Raw genomic sequence first — 21,789 nt, 5'->3', positions numbered from 1 at the left:
GGTGTCTGTATCATAGCTCATCACACACACTGCATATTAGAATACTGGAGTGCTTTATTGCATTAAAATAAGTTGTTAGAAAGCCTATGCTCACAGCTTATACACAAAGTTTCCTGTCTAAGTGAGTATGTCCTTACCAGCATCCATGAAGCCCTGACACAAAAGAGACAACTGAATTTGCAAGTTCCCAGAGTGCACAGCAGGGCTAGATGGATGTACACAGCAGTGTCAGCAGGGGAGTGACAGTGTGACTATATAACAATAGGGGTGGAGTAAAAAGTTAGGGACTGTCTGCAAATTCTTATATAACAAATGACAAAACCTACACACTGAACATACCAGATCTTTGCAGGGGTCATTCTTTAGTCGCTTGTTGTCACTTCTGTCACTGTCACAAAACAGCAGTCCACATGGGAATATAGAATTACAGACCTAACTCAAGTTCCAAGTCATAACTTGGTGTCTGGTTGCAGCCACCCCATGATAGTTCTCTATGTACAACATATTGAGATGTCTATGTCTAAAAGCACATTGCACACTCTCTATAGTTGTCTGTTGGGGTAGCCATGTATAAGACAACATCAATAGCACAATATCACAACTCTTTGAATCAGAATACAGTAGGACCCCATCTTACGTTTTTCAAGGGACTCGAATAAAATCATGGAAAATCATGGAAAATGTAAAATCACGGAAATCTGTATTGTGTATAATCTATAGGTGGGGCCACAAAAAACAATGTAAAGTGAGGGGAAACTTAAAATCAGGGGATGGAAAACTGAGGTTTCACTGTAGTGAGGTATCTCTGTATAACAATGTGTTCTTTATTTAAAGGAGAATTCAACCCTTAAGTTAAAAAACCCCTACCCTCCTACCCAACATAGACCCCCCCTCCTCCCTCCAGCCTAAAGCTCCCCATAGACGCGACGATTCTTCTTGCCGAACGACCGATTTTAGGGAAGCCCGACCGATCCTTCGAAATTATCGTGCGTACATCTTACGATTTTTCGGCCGACATCTGTCAGGAAATTGATTGGCCAGGTCAAAAAATCTTTGTCGGTCCCGGTACAATAAATTTGCAGGGCCAAGCAGGCAGCTCCCCTTTATTTTCCTGGAAAATTGGTCTTTTTAGTTGATGGAACGATCGTTCTGAGAAGATCGTGGTCTCACGATCAGGATCTGATCTTTTAAAAATCTCAACATCTATAGCCAGCTTAGGTGTTACCCCGGGCAAATGCCCCCAATTTTTTACTTATTCCTCAGTGCAGATTCAGGCATCGGAGTTCACGGGCAACATCTTCTGTTCTTCGGAATGAGACCGGCGTGGTGGCACATGCGCAGTTGGAGCAATTTTCTGCTTCTCAAAAGCATGTGCCGAAACTCACGAAAATTGCAGAAGTGTCTGTCTCATTACGAAGATTACCAAAGCGGCTAAAGATGGTGCCCGTGAACTCCGATGCCTGAATCTGCACACGAAGGGTAAGTAAAACGTTAGGGGCATTTTCCCGGGATAACACCGGTTATAGTTATTTGTCATAGTTTTTTAATTATTTGCCTTCTTCTGACTCTTTCCAGATTTCAAATGGGGGTCACTGACCCCATCTAATAAACAAATGCTCTGTAAAGGTGGCCAAACACTATAAGATCCGTTCGTTTGGCAAGGTCGCCAAACCCGATATGCCCACTAACGGCTGGGTGATAGCCAAATGAGTGGATCTTAACCCGATAACGGCTGGGCAATAGCCAAATGTGTGGATCTTAACCCGATATGCCCACTAACGGCTGGGCGATATTGGATGGCCCTGGGGCTGAACGATTGGATTACAATACTAAGAATGGGCCCTGACAGGTCGCAGGACCGCTTTAAAAAAAATCAAACTTGACCGATCGATATTTGGACGATTTTTGGTCTGATATCGATCGGGAGGACCCGTCGGGAGCCCCCATAAATGGGCAGATAAATTGCCAAATCGGTCTAAAGGATCGATATCGGCAGCTTTAACCTGCCCGTGTATGGCCACCTTAAGACTACAGATTTATTGTTATTGCTACTTTTGATTATTCGTCTTTCTATTCAGGTCCTTTCATATTCATATTCCAGTCTCTTATAGAAATCAGGGCATGGTTGCTAGGGTAATTTGGACCCTAGCAACCAGATTGCTGGCTTTGCAAAATAGGAAAGCTGCCGAATAAAAAACAAATAACTAAAAACACAAATTTAAAAAATGGCAAATTGTCTCAGAATATCATTCTCTACGTCATGTTAAAAGTTAACTTAAAAGGGAACGACCCATTTAAGAACTGTGAGGCCTCTAATAGTATGACATACACTGTACATTAGAATATCAGGGTGCCTCTGTAGAACAAAACATTTCACTCTTTATGTATGAATATAAGGTGCCTGTGTATATCAAAACAGTATTACATTAGAATAGAGGGATATTAGCACATTATACACTTTGTATTTTACAATACTAGGGTGCTTGGTGCAAATACATGACTGACTGAAACTGACCCAACACAGAGAAGCCAATATGAATCTAGACATTCCCAGAATGCATAGAGGGACCGGATGAAAGCCACAGAGCAGTGCAGGAAGGGGAGTGGCTGTGTAGCTAAACAGCAGCTCAGTTAGGGACCGTCTACAAATTGTCAGGTATTTGGCAGTACCCAAACACTGACTGAAAAAGGGCAAGCAGCTGTATTGCAGCAAATATAAAGCCACGGGATAGATAGACGGACGCCGCGAACATGGGAGAGTTCTGAAAGCTATGCATTAGTGCTGAGAGCGGACTAAACTATTGCTTTGTGGAGGGGGCGTAAAGCAAATTAATAACCCACTAACCTTCACGTCTGCTGTCACATATGCAATCGTCGCTGACGTAACTTGTAGGCGGGTTCCGGTTGGCTGTGAGGTGGCTTGGAGGCCGGCACCACTAACCAATGGTAGCAGGTGATCTGGAACTGGGCCCCTTACCGGTAAGAGAAATGAAGATCTTTGTTTCTTATAGTGAATAAGCTGTGTTTATGTGTTTATCACAAATGCCAAGCTGCCGACTGTCTCTAATTGCAGCTCCGGCTTTCTACCACTGGAAATGTTTCCTTTTATACTTCCTTGTTTGTTTAAAAAAGACCAACTGCAATATAAAGGCTCTCATGTATAGAAATGAGCTTTTATTTTCTGTCACCGCTCTCCAATGCAATGTCATTGTAAAGGGGACATTTAGATTAGCAGAAAACGGGGTGTCCAGAAAAGACTCCATCCTCCCTCCTTCCTGCAACCTGAACCGTACAGCCATCAGGGAAACAATCATATTGATGAACAGCACGGGGAGCCCCCGCCTTACTTCCCAGCAGTGCAGAACTCAAGCAGCTTTGTTTCCCTGTAGAGCAGTCAGCGACTGTGTAGAGATTTGTTTTGGATTTTATTTTTGCTTTACATCCCCTTTACTGTTTCCAACTCCAGCTGCAGGGACAAAGATCATGGAGCCAGATTTAAACAGATAAACTGGGATTCTAATTTGGAGGATTATTTTGCTGCAGCCACTGGTTCTGCAGAGTTGTAGACAGTTTGAACAATACAAAAACTATAAAAGCCACATTAGATTACATGACAACACAGGACCCAGTGCAGTCTGCCTATTCTGATTTTTAATCAGTCTCGCTGTATCTGCTTCTGGGAGATATTATTTGACTTGTGCTGTTTTGATCATTTATGATGATCCCTAAGCAGCCCAGACCACACTGAGCATGTGCACAGTCTTGGTCTTGCAAAGATGTTTAACAAAGTTACAAGATGGTGACCCCCTGTGGCCAACTTTGAAAGCATAAATCATTTGTTTTATTAGCTTGTGGTGCAGTAAATTCATGTTTATGTTATGTATACAAAATACAGCATTTCTAGCCCTATTCTATTTTAGACTTTACTTCCCCTTTAAATGGGTGGTTCACCCTTTAAAGTAACTTTTAGCATGTTATAGAAAGGCTAATTCTAAGCACCTTTTTAATAGGCCTTCATTATTTATTTGTTATAGTTTTTGAATTATTTGCCGCCTTCTTCTGACTCTTTCCAGCTTTCAAATGGGGGTCACTGACCCCATCTAAAAAAACAAATATTCTGTAAGGCTACACGTTTATTGATATTGCTATTTTTATTGCTCTTTATATTCAGGCCTCTACTATTCATAGTCAAGTCCCTTATTCAAATCAAAGCATGGTTGCTAGGTTAAATTGCAAACTGAAGAGCTGCTGAATACAAAGCTAAATAACATAAAAACCATCACACTAAAAGTTAACTCAAAGCCGAAACCAATTTAAGGCACATTGCCAAGTCAAATTAGTAGAACAGGCTCCAATGAACCATTTGAATTGCATGCCAGGCCAAGCCCAATCCTCACCCACTTGTTTGCCCCATTTATGGCCCATGAATCAGCCCTTTGTAGCTCATATTCTGCACCCTGTTCTATCACCGGGCTTCCAACTGGGCACCTCACTTTCCCATCCTGATGGCAGCTCAGGTTTGAATTCAAAGTTACAGTTAAAAAAAAAGACAGAAATTATAATGGTGGAGTTGTTGAAAAATGGTTCTTATTTTAAGAGCCCTAAAATACAGATCCAACTGCTCTTGGAGAAAGAAAAAATCTATACTTGCTGACATTTTCTTTTTCTTTAGTCCGAAAGGCAGCACAGTAACTAATGAAAAGTGTGCTACCTGTAGGACTAAGGGAAATGGAAAATTTATATCTAGCGAAATTTTCTTTAGTCCGAAAGGCAGCACACTTTTCAATAGTTACTGTGTTGCCTGTAGGACTAAAGGTGGCCATAGACGCAAAGATCCGCTCGTTTGGCAACATCGCCAAACGAACGGATCTTTCGCCTATATGCCTTTAACAAGCATGGCTATATCGGGGGTAATCCGATTGTTCGGCCGTATGCGCTCCGGCGGGATCGGTCGGGTCAAAATCAAACCTGACCAAACGACCTTTCTCCGCCGGATGAAAGATGTCGGCACACGCCACACACGATCCGAAAATCGCACGAATCCTCGATTCGTACGATAGGATCTGTGTGTCTATGGCCACCTTAAAGGGATACTGTCATGGGAAAAAAAAATTTTTCAAAATGAATCAGTTAATAGTGCTGCTCCAGCAGAATTCTGCAGTGAAATCCATTTCTCAAAAGAGCTAACAGATTTTTTTATATTCAGCTTTGAAATATGACATGGGGCTAGACATATTGTCAATTTCCCAGCTGCCCCACGTCATGTGACTTATGCTCTGATAAACTTCAATCACTCTTTACTGCTGTACTGCAAGTTGGAGTGATATCACCCCCCTTCCTTTCCCCCCCAGCAGCCTAACAAAAGAACAATGGGAAGGTAACCAGATAGCAGCTCCCTAACACAAGATAACAGCGGCCTGGTAGATCTAAGAATAACACTCAATAGTAAAAACCCATGTCCCACTGAGACACATTCAGTTACATTGAGAAGAAAAACAGCAGCCTGCCAGAAAGCATTTCTCTCCTAAAGTGCAGGCACAAGTCACATGACCAGGGGCAGCTGGGAAATTGACAAAATGTCTAGCCCCATGTCGGATTTCAAAATTGAATATAAAAAAAATCTGTTTGCTCTTTTGAGAAATGGATTCCAGTGCAGAATTCTGCTGGAGCAGCACTATTAACTGATTCCTTTTGGAAAAAAAATTCCCATGACAGTATCCCTTTAAGGAAGATATTGTTGGCTGTCTAGAACCCTGATTTTAGGTTTTCCAGGGGGGTAAATTCTGGTAACCATCTTATGCAGAAACCTAAAAGAATGAAGAAGGAAATGAGCAAATCAAATAGAATTACTGCATAAGGATGTGAATACATTTTTGTGCATTATTGTTGGTATTCCATATTTTACCAGTTCTAAACAATTTCTGGGTATTAGCTGGAATAAATACAAGTAATACTTTTTCTTATTTTTATTGATAACAGAGGTGCAAGAGTACTCGGTATATTGATTTGCTGTTACACTGTAATACATAGAATGGATACGTGCAATTGTGCATCCTGCAGGCTCTGTAGGCTCTAAAGGTAAAGGACACTTACTTATTTCATAATGACAATAATAGATAAACTTAGACTTATAACCTGGTGTGCAGGGATACAGCTGGAATTAGCCCTGATTATCTATCTCATTAACCCAGTAATCAGCCCTATCACTGGTAGCATAAGACATTTCCTTGCACACTTTATGTGTTTAAAGAGGTTGTTTACCTTCCAGCTAACGTTTAGTATGATGTAGAGAGTGATTTTTTATTGTTTCTGGTTTTTGAGTTATTTAGCATTTTATTCAGTTTGTCATTTCAGTAATTTGGTTGCTAGGGTCTAAATTATCATGGCGACCATACAGTGATTTGAATAAGAGGCTGGAATATGAATAGGAGAGGGCCTGAATAGAAAGATGAGTAATAAAAAAAAAAGTAGCAATAATAATAAATGTCGCCTTACAGAGAATTGCTTTATTTAGATTTGAAAGCTGCCAGTTGTTATATCCCTTTACCCAATGGCAAGTACAATTGCTTTAGGCAGTGTAAATAGGTAGAAAACATTGCTGAGGAGATCAAGAACCCCTTAAAAATACACTATAATCCCCTGATAACCTGGCATGCAGGCCATATTTCCTTCCTTCCTATATGTACTGCATATCAAGACACATTGCCATTACCACAAGATCTGTTGCTGAGGGTCAGTGGTCTGGTGGGATAATTGCAGAATTAAGTACTCTTGTTTCTTATGCTTGTTACTATGCATATATTTACTTTGTATCAGCTAAGCCTTCTTATCTCTTTCATTGTTTTATTTAGCCACCCACAGGTAGCACCCAGCAGCAGTGTTCAAAGGCTAATGACACCCATATCTCTCCCATGTGTAGTGACAGGAATGAATGTCATCACCAAAAAAAAAAAAAAAAAAAGAATGTTTTAAGCTCCCGATAGACGCGACGATTCTTCTTGCCAAAGGACCAATTTTAGGGAAGTCCGACCAATCCTTCGAAATTATCGTGCAGTTAGCGGGATTCGAACGATCGTAAATCTTGCGATTTTTCGCCCGACATCTGTCAGGAAATTGATCGGCCAGGCCAAAAAAATCTTTGTCGGTCCCAGTGCAATCTATCTATGTTTGCAGGGCCAAGCAGGCAGCTCCCCTTTGTTTTCCTGGCAAATTGGTCTTTTTAGTTGATGGTCAATTCGTACGATCGTTCCGAGAAAATCGTTGTCTCACTATAAGGATCTGATCTTTTAAAAATCTCAACATCTATGGCCAGCTTTAACGTAATTAAAATATAATGAGCCATAGTCCTACACTGGTAAAACTGGTGTGTTTGCTTCAGAACCACTACTATAGTTTATATAAATAATATGGATAAGCTGCCATGTAGAAATGGAGGCAGCTATTCATTTTGAAAAAGGAGAAATCGCACAGATAAACTCTTTAGAAAACAATGGGTTTCGTTCGTACACAGAGAGATGATGGAAGATCTTGCTCCTCACGCAGTTTAGCAGATAAATAAATACACTATTCCTGATTAATTATATTCAGTGATTGTCAAATGGGAGATTGTGTTTTCTGGAAGAGACACCTGTAATTTTGTACAAACTTTGTAACTAAAAGTTTCTTTGTAACTAACAGTGTAATTTTACTAAATGCAGACATGTTCCTTCAAGTTGAGCAAAATTAGGTTTTGTTTTTATGGACTGCTGGGGTAATGCCAGGATTCAGCCTTTTTCAGTTGGATTCGGCCGAATCCTCATGCCAGGTGGATACAAATCCTAGTTTGCATATGCAAATTAGGGGCAGGAAGGGAAAGCATGTAACTTTTTATCACAAAACATGTAAAAAAAAATCTTCCCCTCCGATCCTTAATTTGCATATGCAAATTCAGATTTGGTTCGGCCAAATCTTTCATGAAGGATTCAGGGATAAAAGAAAGAAGGTGCTGCCCGGCACCCTTTACATGTGCTAAATGAAAGCATTTTAGGTTGGCCAACATATAATTAGCATTCATGTACAAATCCAATAGAAAGGGACAGAGTGTCTGCACAGGAACAATGGTTGTGCCAGGAACAATAGAGAACAGGGAACAATAGGAATAATGCTATTTACATACATACATACTAATACATAGAGATTTTGTGCCATTATATATGATGAGGTTTGTGCAGTTTTCAGCTGCCCCGTAATGGAATTTTCCTTTACTATGATTGAACACTGCAGAGAGGTACAAAAGAGAATTGCATACAGTGTACTAGTGCAGCAACCCATAACAACCAGACATTCACTTTCATTAGTATGTGTGCTAGACTGATCAAAGATATTTGCTTACTGCAAAATGCTGCACCTGTTTTGCTATATTGAGGATTGCGTACTTTTAACTGTTTAGTGGCTGTACAAAGGTGCCCAACACCCAAACACCCGGCACAGCACTGATCATAAAAGCAACCCAGAAGCATTGAGTCTATGGTACCGGCATGATGGTGCTTTTACACGTATGTCGGCATCATGGATTCTGTTTGCTGCACTTTAAAGGGATTCTGTCATGCTTTTTATGGTGTCATTTTTATTTCTAGTTTACACTGCAAATAATTCACTCTACCATGTAAAATGTCATTCCTAACCCAACAAGTGTAGTTTTTGTAGTTGTAATATTGGTGTGTAGGCAGCCATCTCAGGTCATTTTGCCTGGTCATGTGCTTTCAGAAAGAGCCAGTGCAGCACTATGGAACTGCTTTCTGACTATTGTTTCTCCTACTCAATGTAACTAAAGGAGTCACAGTGGGACATCGGTTTTTACTATTAAGTGCTGTTCTTATATCTGTCAGGAAGCTGTTATCTGCTTACCTTCCCATTGTTCTGCTGATGGGCTGCTGGGGAGGGGGATGATATTACTCCAACTTGCAGTGCAGCAGTAAAGAGTGACTGAAGTTTATCAGAGCACAAATCACATGTCTGGGGCACCTGGGAAACCGACAATATGTCTAGCCCCATGTTAGATTTCAAAATTAAATATACAAAAATATGTTTGCTCTTTTGAAAAACAGATTTCAGTGCAGAATTCTGCTTGAGCAGCACTATTAACCGATATGTTTTGGAAAAAAACATGACAGTATCGCTTTAAGTTAGAAACATTGTATCTTTTTTTTGGCTGTTCAGTGCAGGAGATAAAAGAGAAAAGTTGGGATATTTCAGTAACAATACTGGGACTGTGAGTTGAGCTGTCGAATTCGGGACTGCGCCATGAAAAACAGGACAGTTAGGAGGTATGCAATTCCCAATTCCAGTTTCTTACTAAAGATGCTGAGGGTCTTATCATCCAGAGCTGTTCATGGGATACACATTGAACCTTTCTATAAATCTACATAGTGCAACTTAATCTGATTTGGAAAGCAATAAATAATATTATTACTCTTAAAGAACCCCCTTTCTACCCCATGAGCATCTGTAGTGGCTCACGTGTTATTATTAAGTAATGGATGGTCTAACAAGAGCAAATACTGTACTTAGGTTTTCTAGCCATTTATTCATGATACAGTCACATAGATATGCTAATCCCTTTAAGGTTCCTACCTAAAGTCTTTCCCTGTCTAGACCCTTTATTTTGCCTTCTTCCATTTTGGTTTTTGCCCCACAGGCATGCTTAATATGGGGTTTGGTTTGATCTGTGGTACAATAGGAAAATGCAAAAAATATAAATCAGTTTCAAACAATGCTGAACAGGTGTTATCCAGAATGTCCAGGACCTGGGGTTTTCCAAATAATGGATCTTTTTGTTATGGACCTTAATACAATAAGGCTGCTAGACAATGTAAACATTAAATAAACATGTAAACATTCAATAAACCCAGTCGGCTGGTTTTGCTTCCAATAAGGATTAAAGTGGACCTGTCACCCAGACACAAAAATCTGTATGATAAAAGTCCTTTTCAAATTAAACATGAAACCCAATTTCTATTTTTTATTAAAGCATTCATAGCTGTTGTAAACTCATTTAAAAATCTCAGCTGTCAATCAAATATTGTCTGCCCCTCCTCTATGCCATAGGCATAGAGGCCCACTTTCCACACATTCCCCCATTCTCTTTACCATTTAATTGTGTAGCCAGAGCATGGGAATGGGCATTGGGTCCCCTATTATGGTGCACAAACAAGATTCTGAGATGATGCAAGGCTTTCCTTAAAAACAGTGTCCACAAAATGGCTGCTGCCTGCTTGCTATCATTTTGAATTCCCAGACTGAAGGAAACAAGATTCAAATAATTTATACAGTGTAATTAAAGTCAATTTTGCTTGACTAATGTGATAAAATAGGATTTTGAATAATTTTTTGGGGTGATGGGTCTCCTTTAATTATATCATCTTTAGGAACAAGTACTGTTTTATTTTTACAGAGAAAATGGAAATAATTTTAAAAAATTTGGATAAAATGAACACTATGGGAGATGGCCTTTCCATAATTTGAATAACGGATTTCCAGATAATGGATCCCATGCCTGTATTATATTTAGGGCTATGGCGCATACTTGGTGATTTTTATGCCTGTGTGATCTACAGCTTGTCAGCAAAATGCTCCACAGACTTATAACAGACTATAAACCTAATGATAAATGTTATAGTACAGTTACAGGTATGGGATCCGTTATCCAGAAACCTATTATCCAGAAAGTGCTGAATTACAGAAAGGCTGTCTCCCATAGACACCATTTTATCCAAATAATCCAAATTTTTAGAAATGATTTCCTTTTTCTCTGTAATAATAAAACACTGTCTTGTACTTGATCTAAACTAAGATATAATTAATCCTTATTGGAGGCAAAACCAGCCAATTGGGTTTATTTAATGTTTATATGATTATCTAGTAGAGTTTGGGTGGTGGCACATGGGGAGATTAGTTTTCCAGCAACAAATCTCCCCTACTCCGGGCGACTAATCTCCCCAAATGCCTTCCCGCCAGGAAGAATACGAATTTCTGAAGTTGCCCAAAATTTCCTTGTGAGGCAACTTTGGAAATCCAAAGTGTTTCGAATTCTTGCCGGCGGGAAGGCATTTGGGGAGATTAGTTGCCCGCAGTAGAGAAGATTTGTCACTGGGCTACTAATCTCCCCGTCCATTAAGGTAAAAAGATCCAAATTATGGAAAGATCTGTTATGTGGAAAGCCCCAGGTCCCCAGCATTCTGAATAACAGGTCCCATACCTGTAATTATATACAGATAATTATAATTAATAAATATAACTCAAAATCACCCAGTGTAGAGGGTAGCAGCTGAGTTTAGGTAACTGCTGGACTAAAATTTTATTTTTCTGAATTCTTATGAGCAATGGCTTTTGAGTGGTTGTGTATTGAATGTGTGTGTGTGGGGGGGGTGCAGCTAAACACAAAACCTGTTTATCTTATTTCCTTGCATTAACAGACATGTTAATTAGATACGTCTCTGAAAGTTAAGCTACTTAGCATTGCTTTAATTATCTTTTGTTGTTTGAAGAAACTGTCCATAATGAGGTTACCAAAAGAGCAGATCTTTCCCCAATATGCCTTTCTTGAGCTGGGCGATCTCTGTCATATAGGGCCAAACTATGGCAAAATGGGCCATTGATGCCACACAGCAGGCCCGGACTGGCAATCTGTGGGTTCTGGCAAATGCCAGAGGGGCTGCTGTAAGGTCCCATAGAAAGTCAGCATTTAGTTGGCTTGTGGGGGCTGTTTGGGCCTCTATGTGGGCTGATTGGGTCTCTGTGTACCTGAAATACCAGGGCCTATTTTAATTCTCAGTCCGGACCTGCCACACAGGGTATATTGTGCCAGTCTTGTATTGGAAAACACCAATAGAAAAGCAGCTTAGACAGTTTTCGGACACTTCTCTGCCAGCTGTGTTGACATTAAAGTATTTTGTAAATAATATCAGGGCTAGTGGTAATGGTGTGCAAAGGAAAATCTCCAGGCTGAACCCATGGCAAGAAATAAAATGTGATGAAGCCAATATATAGTAAAGGAGTATTATTTGCATGCAATAAATTATGTCCCCATGTTGTCTATAAATAATGGATACATATGGGTAAGCACTACTTTTAAAGTGGGTATCTGGCATCTATCTAAAAAAAATCTAGTTGGATAGTTCAGTAAAGGACTTATTTAAAGGACATTTATATACATTTTCCTACCATGTATATAAGTTGGGCATATCTTCCCCACCCAAGCCACATCATTTGTACTGCATATACCCCCTCCATTTGCCAGCGCCATCACATTTTCCTAAAACAAATAGCAGTTTTCACCTGTTAGCCATTTTCCCTCTGACATCATCAATTACATTGACATCTGCAAACAGGACATGTATGCTGTAAAGTTCATGCAGTGCAGAATGCAGGTTTACACAGGCACAACATACTTTGCTAAAAAGTTCTGAGCACTGTAGTGGTTAAGATGAGCTCAGGAGAGGTGATTAGGAGAATAAAAAATAGGATCAGCTAGCTAGAGTTTTTATGGGAACCAGCAATGCTATTTCTTCATTGGTTGTTAGACTGGAGGGTGTGTGTAGTTATCTGAGCTGAGAAAAACTGAGCATGCTCATGAGCCAACAGCCAAAGGAAATTCCTGAGGGAGGGGGCAGAATGGGTCAGAGGAAAAGAAGGGATTCTAAGTGATTTCGGGGATGCTGCATCCTTACTGTTAACCTTTTAACAACCAGAGTGGCAGGTATCTAAAGATTTCAAAGAGGCTGTTCACTGATTACATTTGTGTGTGGGGGGGGAGTTAAATGTCCTTTAATATTTGAGTTGAACCTTATACAGCTGAATTGATTCCTATATCACATAACACTAAATCAGTTCATACACAGCAAATATATGTGTTTGTTTACTAAAGTGTGTGTATTTCTGTGTAACACAGATTCACACATAATTGTGAACATCCACATGATAAGAAACATCATCTATTGGCCAACATACCAATCGTATCAGGTAGAATTCTATTGTTTCTAACTATATATCTGTCGATTCAGTTCTACACTTGTATTGAAACGAACAATCTCTTTCTTGGAAAGTTATTTTCCAAGAAAGAACGTAATTGTTACGTCTATGGCCACCTTAAGGCTTCAGAGTACAAATGTAGATAATACCAATAAAATTAACAATGCTTGGGGCCATTCCTGTGAGTTGTGCATTAACCTAAACACACAGGGTGTATGTGTCTGCTACTCACTAGGGTCATTAGAATAATAGAATACCCCCTGCTGTCCATCAATTAGTCATGCCTGGGAGGGGCTGGTTTCACTGGTTCCTCAAGTGATGTTCCTGAATTCCTATTGATGTGTGAAAAGGGGGTATAAAAGGACCATATGATTAACTGTAGTTTATTGGCACAGGCAGAAACAGAACTGCTGCAGAGCGAGCCATGTGGATAAGAGGTGAAGGTACTGTATCTGTGACTTGGGACTGGCACAGGGGCTTTACTAGCTATTGTGGGTCAGTTGAGGCTGGCATGCCTTGGCCTCAGGCTAATATATGTAGTTTATTAATGCACTGAACATTTTCTTAGTAATTAGTGTGTAAGATGGGACTTTAATGTATTATATGGGACTGGTATGGCACTTAGTAAAATGAAGGGAAACTTAAAATCAGGGGATGTAAAATTTAGGTTTCACTGTACTTGCAATGCCTGCAAAGAAATTAATGTTGTACAATATGTGTATCTGGATTCATTCATACCATATTTTAGCAATTGGGGGAATTTATAAAGGTTTCTGACTTTGCAGAAAAATCATGTGGTAGGAGGTCTTTAAATTAACAAAAAATGCTTTTTTTCTACGCCAAGGTGAGGCCTGACTATTTTGCACTGCTGTTGAAAATTCAATTCCTAGTATTCCCCCAACAGCCCAGCAGATATCCTACATGCAGGGCCACCCAGCGCCTTGTCATTTTGCACTAGGCAGACCACGTAGGAACATAGGGAAAAACAATTACTTTACAAATTACTTTAAGGGCATCCAGTGAAAACAGAGCTGCTGAAAGAAAGTGGCAGACACGTATCTCTATATATTTATATAATCGGCTTTACGTATGATGTTAACTTATCTAAAGGTTTCCCATATGTCAGTACTGACTGCAGTAGGAAATTATTGGGGTATACATAATCATATATCATCAATGAAAGATGGAGATAGGGTTGCCATCTGGCTGGTAAAAGTTATGGGGATTTTTGTTGTAGAAAAGATGACAACCTTAGATGGAGAAAATCTCTAATTTAGTGGCTATAAAAGCCCTAATATTGTGGATAGTCCACTTGGGAGCCCCAGGGCTGTGAGTGGCACTCCAAGAAATATTTCTGGTCCCCTGCCTGCCGTTAGGAAGGTAAGTGTCCATAGATCTGTTAGTTTTGCATCATTTTGTTTTATTCCAACCCAAATAAAATTCATGTTATATGGAAACAGCACTAGCCGATGGTGTAAATATATTTTATAATGCTTTCTCTTTCTCAGCCCCTATGGATCCAGAAATTTCCATCCTTTACTGCAGCCCTTTTCCTGAAGGGCTCCCCCAGCGGAGAGTCCAAGCCCAACTATCGCCTCACTATCAACGTCGCCGGCTGCCTCCACCTTTGGAGGATCAGATTCTACTGGAATGGGAGGAGCGCAAACGCAAGCAGCCATGGGTCTTCAATGGAGCCAAATTTAGGCTTCATTCTGTAAAGGCGGACTTGAATCAAAGAGAGAAGATCAACAGGGAGAACACACTTGGAGAAATAGGAGACCACATAAGGCAAGAGGCTGATATGGATGAGCAGGGTGGACTAACTCTATATCTTGCCCTTACCTCATACAGAGACTTCTTGGGCACCAATTGGTCAGGGAATGCAAAGGCATTGCAGGAGAGAGGTGGGAAGGAACATGGAGACCCGGAGGCTTACCTAGCCCAGCCACTGGGAGTAGGGGCTGCTTTGCAATGCAGTGATGGGCGATTTGTGCTGCTGAGGAGGAGCAACAGGGTTGGAGAAGCACCAGGACAGCTTGATATTCCAGGAGGACATCCTGAGCCAAAGGTAAGAAGGGGAAAGCATGTGGGAGTCAGAGGTGGAAATAACTGCTATGTTTCCGAATGAGGAAAAACATGTTTCTATTTCACAGACTGATTTTGCCCTTTAAGCAATAAGGAATTATCATATATCTTATCAGCACCGTGTAGTCCATGCTAATCTCCTTGTATATATTGTGAGGGAGAACGAATGCCCCAATAAGATTATTGCTTGACTTACTGTATTTTATCTACTGCATATGAATTCACTTTTAATGACTATTCGGACTTTGATCATGAATTTAGTATTCTCTATATATATATATATATATATATATATATATATATATATATATATATATATATATATATATATATATATATATATATATATATATATATACAGTATATTGTTTGTTGGTTCCTAAGCTCAGGTAACTGAGAGAAGCCCAGAATGCGTACTGTAAATCAGCAGAAAAGAAGGTTGGGAGGTACTGGGGCATCTTTGGAGGCGCATATCTTTGCTAAAGAGCTTTGGTAACCTTGTTGTGCTACAACCCACAACATCTTGTGTAACATGTCTAGGCCAATACTTTGCTGATCTTAAAGGAGAAGAAAAGGCTAAAATTAAGTAAGCTTTATCAGAAAGGTCTATATAAATACACCAATTAACCCTCAAAGTAACGCTGCTCTGAGTCCTCTGTCAAAAGAAACACATAATTTCTTTCCTTCTATTGTGTACACATGGGCTTCTGTATCAGACTTGCTGCCTTCAGCTTAAACCTCCAGGGCTAGGGCTTGAGCATGCTCAGTTTGCTCTTCTCTCCCTTTCCCCCTCCCTCCTCCCCATGCTGTAATCTGAGCCCAGAGCTATGAGTGAGCAGGGAGAAACTCAGGCAGGAAGTGATGTCACATCAAGCTAATATGGCAGCTACTATCCTAAACAAACAGAGAGAGCTTCTAGAGCTGTGTTATAGCTTGCACTATTGTGGCTAATCTATTGGCAATAAACTGCTTTGGTAGCTTTCCTTCTCCTTTAAGATGTCCTTTAAAGATAGCAGTAATACTACTCCCCACAACCAAGAGACATCTAAAATATTTGTGCCCTTTGTCATTTAAACCAGGCTGTCGCCCCCAACATCCCAGAAGATGAACTATCCCTTGATGTTCTGAAGCCAGAACTGGTCATTACAGAACTGTTCTCTTCCATCCTTGCTGAGATACGGGATGAGGTGAGTTAAAAGATAATCATTTAGCGTTTGAAAGGAATTTTTTTTACAGTGGTTACAAGTCGGCACTATATAAATTTAAGGGTAATAAATAAAATATAAGTGACTGATAGTAGAACATAAGGTACATTGTTTCACTTGCTTTTGTTTATGATGCTATTCACTCCTATGTAGCAGGTTAGAATTTCAGCCCTGGATGTTGTACAGGTATGGGATCCGTTATCCATAAATCCATTATTCAGAATGTTCTGAATTACAGAAAGGATGTCTCCCATAGACTCCATTATAATCAAATAATTTAAAATTTTTTAAATGATTTCCTTTTTCTCTATTATAATAATAATAATAATAAAACAGTACCTTGTACTTTATCCCACATAAGATATAATTATTTCTTATTGGAAGCAAAACCAGCCTATTGGGTTTATTTAGTGTTTATATGATTTTCTAGTAGACTTAAGGTATGAAGATCCAAATTACAGAAAGATCTGTTATCCGAAAAACCCCTGGTCCTGAGCATTCTGGATCACAGGTCCCATACCTGTAGTACTTTATCTAATGTTTTCTTCTTTGCATTAAAGGGGTTGTTCACCTTTAAGTTAACTTTTAGTATGTTATAGAATGGCCAATTCTAAACAACTTTTCAATTTGTCTTCATTACTTATATTTTATAGTTTTTGAATTAAGTGCCTTCTTTATCAGACGTTTTCCAGCTTTCAAATGGTGGTCACTGGCCCCATCTAAAAACAAATGCTCTGTAAGGCTACAAATGTATTGTTATTGCTACTTTTTATTATTCCTCTTTCTATTCAGGCCTCTCCTATTCATATTCCAGTCTCTTATTCAAATCAATGTATGGTTGCTAGGGTCATTTGGACCCTAGCAACCAGACTTCTGAAATTGCAAACTGGAGAGCTGCTGAATAAAAATCTAAATAACTCAAAAACCGCAAATAAAAAAATGAAAACCAATTGCAAATTGTCTCAAAATATCACTCTATACAGCATACTAACAGTTAATTTAAAGGTGAACAACCCCTTTAATACAGTGCTTTAAGGTGGTCAACAATGCATGCTGTCTGGATACATACCATATGGGGAGGGACCATAAATGTCATGGCAGCCTTTCTGTTGCAAAGCAGATACATATCCCCAAAGATTGTTAGTTCTGCAAAAGGTGGCTCTACAAAATATTAAAATGTGGTGGGGATTAAATAACAATATAAACAGCATACAATCAACCCACCTAATTTTATATCCCTGCATTTTACAATTTTCTTTTACTAGGGATGCACTGAATCCACTATTTGGTATTCGGTTGAATCCCCGAATCCTTGGTGAAAGATTCGGCCAAATACCGAACTGAATCCGAATCCTAATTTGCATATGCAAATTAGGGGCAGGAAAGGAAAAAGTGGAAAAAAATCCTATTTTGTGACGAAAAGTAACGTGATTTCCCTACCTGCTCCTAATTTACATATGCAAATTCGGATTCGGTTTGGCCAGGCAAAAGGATTCGGCCGAATCCGAATCCTGGCCGAATCGCAAACCGAATGCTGGATTCGGTGCATCTCTATCTTTTACCCATTTCCCTGATTTTCCTACAATTTTCTGGATCTTACAACACATTTTTATTGTCCACTGAAAATGTAAAACAGAGGTTTTGTATTATATTTACATTTACAAAACCCGACCCGCACCCGCCTGATATCCGACCTCCCACCAGTTTTGTGACCACATGATGACGCTGTACCTGTAAAATATAAACATCTTTAAACTTCTTGTGCAATAGTGAATACCTGTCAGTGTATGTTTTACAATATTATTTGCAATTCCAATACTGTAGTACCAACTATAAGTGTTCTTGTTTTTTTTCTTTTCATGTAGGTTAATTTACCCTTGTGGAGCCTGAGTGAACCATTGCTACTTGGCATTGCTCGTAACCACACCAGTGCCGGACGTCCTAGCGCTGAATTCTATGTCAGGTAGTAGAACTAATATTTTAATATGTATATGTACAAGTAATTTTAAATAATCCTTACAATGCATGTGTCATAATCATTATTATTGGCTATACAGTGCGCAACTCTTGGGTTAACCCGTGCTATCATTATAGGGTTTATGCTTTGTTTAAAGCCAATATATTGAGAGACATGTTGAGAATATATTCTGGTTATTACTGCATAGTCTTTAGATGACATTTGCCTGCTGAGAGCTATTCTTGTACAACCCAAGTTGTTAGCATTGGCAACCTGGTGATTAACAAGAGGCTACTATATCTTTGGCACTATACTGGTTTTATATTTCCGTTTAATCCTAGCCTCCCTGTTAAAAGGGGTTGTTCTCCTTTGAGTTAACGTTTAGTATGATGTAGAGCAGGTATCCTGACCTTTTTTACCCATGAGCCACATTCAAATGTAAAAAGAGTTGGGGAGCAACACAAGCACGAAAAAGTACCCTGTGGTAACAAATAAGGGCTGTGATTGCCTATTTGGTAGCTGGCAGCCTACAGGAGGCACTATACTTTGTTTTTATGCAATTAAAACTCAGTTCCAAGACTGGATTTCAAAAATAAGCCCCTGCTTTGAGTACACTGAGAGTAACATCCAAGGGGTTGGAGAGCAACATGTTGCTCAAGAGCTACAGGTTGGGGATCACTGATGTAGAGAGTGATTTTCTGAGACAATATGCAATTGGTTGTAATTTTTTATTATTTGTGGTTTTTGCCTTCTTTAGCTTTTTATTCAGCAGCTCTTCAATATGCAGTCTGGTAGCTAGGGTCCAAATTACCCTAGCAACCATTTATTGATTAAAATAAGAGACTGGAATATGAATAGGAGAGGACCTTACTGGAAAGATGAGAAATAAAAAGTAGCAATATAAATTTGTAGCCTTACAGAGCATTTGCTTTTCAGATGGATCAGTGACGCCCATTTGAAAGCTGGAAAGAGTCAAATAATTCTGAAACTATAAAAAATAAATTAATGCAAGCCAGTAAAAAAGTTGCTTAAAATACCCAAAGTTAACTCAAAGGTGAACCACCCATTTACATCCACATTTACTATCCTAGTTAACAATGTCTTTTTTTTTTAAATTTATTTTAATTTATTTTTAATTTCAGATGTAGTTTCAGTTCTGAAGAGGTAAGGGAAAGGTACCTGCAAGGAGGTCCTGAGGCAAGCGAATCTACTGACATTATGTTTATAGACAGAGAGGTAAGAACATAACATAGAAAATATAACCCCCAAAAAAAGTTGAATTGTTTCATAGATTGCCATATAAACTCCCCATAATGAATACAAGTAACAAGTTGAGTGTCAGGCATTGTCCAATCACCACCACGATTTCCTCCCCTTGCATTTGATACCTTGGTTCAGCCCACATGCACACCCAGTTCCCCCCTACTGGTGTGCCCTAGGCATTTGCCACTTCTGCATAGAAGCCCTGCAGGTAACCACAACAGGGGCAGGGTTTGGCTTGAATTGCAAGTTGTTTATGAAGATCTGTTGAGGGGTTTGGATGGGTCGGAGGCTAGTCAGTCCTAGTCGGTGGTATGTTAAGCCAACCCAGCTTGTTAGCACTATTACTACATATTACATAAAGGCATTTAGGGCCAGTTCTTCACAAGCGTAACTAATATTTATGCATCTGTATAACTGTTTCATTCTTTCTTACCCCAGGAAATGTTGTCCCTTGAAACGTCAGAGTTGTGGAAGGAACTGTGTCCATCAGCCAAGGGATGTGTGAAACTTTATCTGCTGGTACGGGAACAACAATCCTGACACACATTCCTGCAAACTATTTAAATTAAATTAATCTTTAGATTACAAAATCTGTATATATATTTTTAAAATAAATTCATTTTCAGTAAATTCGTTTGTGTGACTGCGTTCTTGTTTGTGGAAATATTCACTTGTGCAGAAATTAGAAGCTCGGGAACCTTAAAGGGGGAACTGTCGCGTAAATGAAAAATTAATATTAGCTTCAGCATACTGAAATAAGAAACTTTCTAAATACAACCAGTTAAAAATTCTGCACCGTTTCTGAAATAATCAAGTTTATCTTTACTATCCCTCTCTCTGCATCTGTTTCTCCTGATTATGTCTTCTTTCAGGAGTTGGGTGTCAGATGAATGATCCAATATATCTTTATAGAGGGGATCCTTTTGCCGGGAAGATGTATTAGGGATCACTCTATTAAAATCACCAGAAATCCTGTCTCTCTACATGCAGAATTTGTGCAAAAGGCAGTTATGTTGTTAGATTTTGTTTGTACTGGAATCAGTTATTTGTGTGAGCTCTAATACATCTGCTAGGAAAGGAAAACTTGATTATTTCACAAAGGTACAGAATTTTTTATTGTTTGTATTTAGAAAGTTTCTTATTTCAGTATGAGGAAGCTTATATTAAATTAAAATTTTCGCGATAGTTCCCTTTTAAGTATTTCTGTCTTTAATTAAAGACAGAATCTCACTTTTGGGCTATAACCCTCCTTGCCCACATTTTGGGGACCTCTAGAAGCTTACAGTTATACTGTAATGAAATCAAACAATCCAAAATATGAGTGTTGCAGCAGTAGAAGAAAGAGAGAATGAGTCAAGTATATATGGCGGGTGAGGGGGGGGAGACAAAGGATAAGCAAATCCATGCATGATTTTTAGTGATGCTGACACATACCCCATTAAATATAGAAATATATCAGTAATATTGATTTTTGCTAATACTTCATATTTATTGCTAATACTGTAAGCCCAATTTAGTATTTTCCAATCAAACCCTGATTTTACATTTTTCATGGGAGCAAAAGTAAAAGGAGATAAATAGGCAAATGTAAAAGTAACGTATGCTTGTAGCATCAGTGTGGACTCATTGACATAAACCGCAGAATCACAGAAGATGTGTTTTTAGAGGAAAAGGGATAAAAAAAAAAAATAGTGTGAAATGCAGGAACGTAAAATTTACTGTATTCTTGTTAATTCTTCAATACACTTGACTGTTTTCTAGTTATTCAGGGCCAACTATTTATTCCTGGTTACTCTTATTCGTTGCCATTTCTACTAGACTAGAGGACCCGCAGTTATGCTCACTGAGCACTGTAAACTTTGGGACCTTATTTGAAGGTTTTTTTTTTTTTTGCACTTTGGTGATATACTTCGTTCCTACCACAAAAAAAGATTCCAGTTTCCTCTCATCACAGGTATTAGGAGTGCTTTGGAGTGGAAAAAGTGAAGCTAGCTTTTTTGGTGGTTCTAAAACGGGAGTGAAAGCAGCATCCTCAAGAACAGGACAAAATTCTGATTCTTCAAAGCTCTGTTTCCTCCATGCACCCCTCATGTCGGTGCAATATGGAATTCATAGGAATTAGCAGCCTGCTCTGTGTATAAGCATCTGGTGTGCACTCAGCCGCCCCCCCCCCACACACACACACACACACCCCAGAATCAAGCCCAGCACTCTCACTTAAAAAGTTCCCTCTGCCCTTCCGCCTGCAATATCTCGGCTCCAAGGGGGTGC

The 21,789-nt window shown here is 39.3% G+C and overlaps 1 protein-coding gene across 2 annotated transcripts; it reads left to right on the top strand.

The window, feature by feature from the left end:
* The first annotated feature begins 2,839 nt into the window (after nucleotides 1-2,839).
* On the top strand, nucleotides 2,840-20,148 carry nudt22.L (nudix hydrolase 22 L homeolog). Of its 2 annotated transcripts, none has more exons than XM_018257620.2 (6): nucleotides 2,840-2,979; nucleotides 14,517-15,076; nucleotides 16,173-16,280; nucleotides 18,164-18,261; nucleotides 19,398-19,491; nucleotides 19,957-20,148. In XM_018257620.2, exons 2-6 carry the CDS (start codon nucleotides 14,522-14,524, stop codon nucleotides 20,056-20,058), a joined length of 957 nt encoding a protein of 318 aa, XP_018113109.1. In that variant the 5' UTR covers nucleotides 2,840-2,979; nucleotides 14,517-14,521; the 3' UTR covers nucleotides 20,059-20,148. The 2 variants fall into 2 exon arrangements, with proteins under 2 accessions (XP_018113109.1, XP_018113108.1); XM_018257619.1 differs by lacking the exon at nucleotides 2,840-2,979 and adding an exon at nucleotides 13,264-13,451.
* Nucleotides 20,149-21,789: the final 1,641 nt, after the last annotated feature.

The sequence above is a fragment of the Xenopus laevis genome, chromosome 4L (genome assembly GCF_017654675.1).
Source record: "Xenopus laevis strain J_2021 chromosome 4L, Xenopus_laevis_v10.1, whole genome shotgun sequence".
Classification (NCBI taxonomy): domain Eukaryota; kingdom Metazoa; phylum Chordata; class Amphibia; order Anura; family Pipidae; genus Xenopus; species Xenopus laevis.
This window is presented reverse-complemented; position numbering and strand designations above follow the sequence as displayed.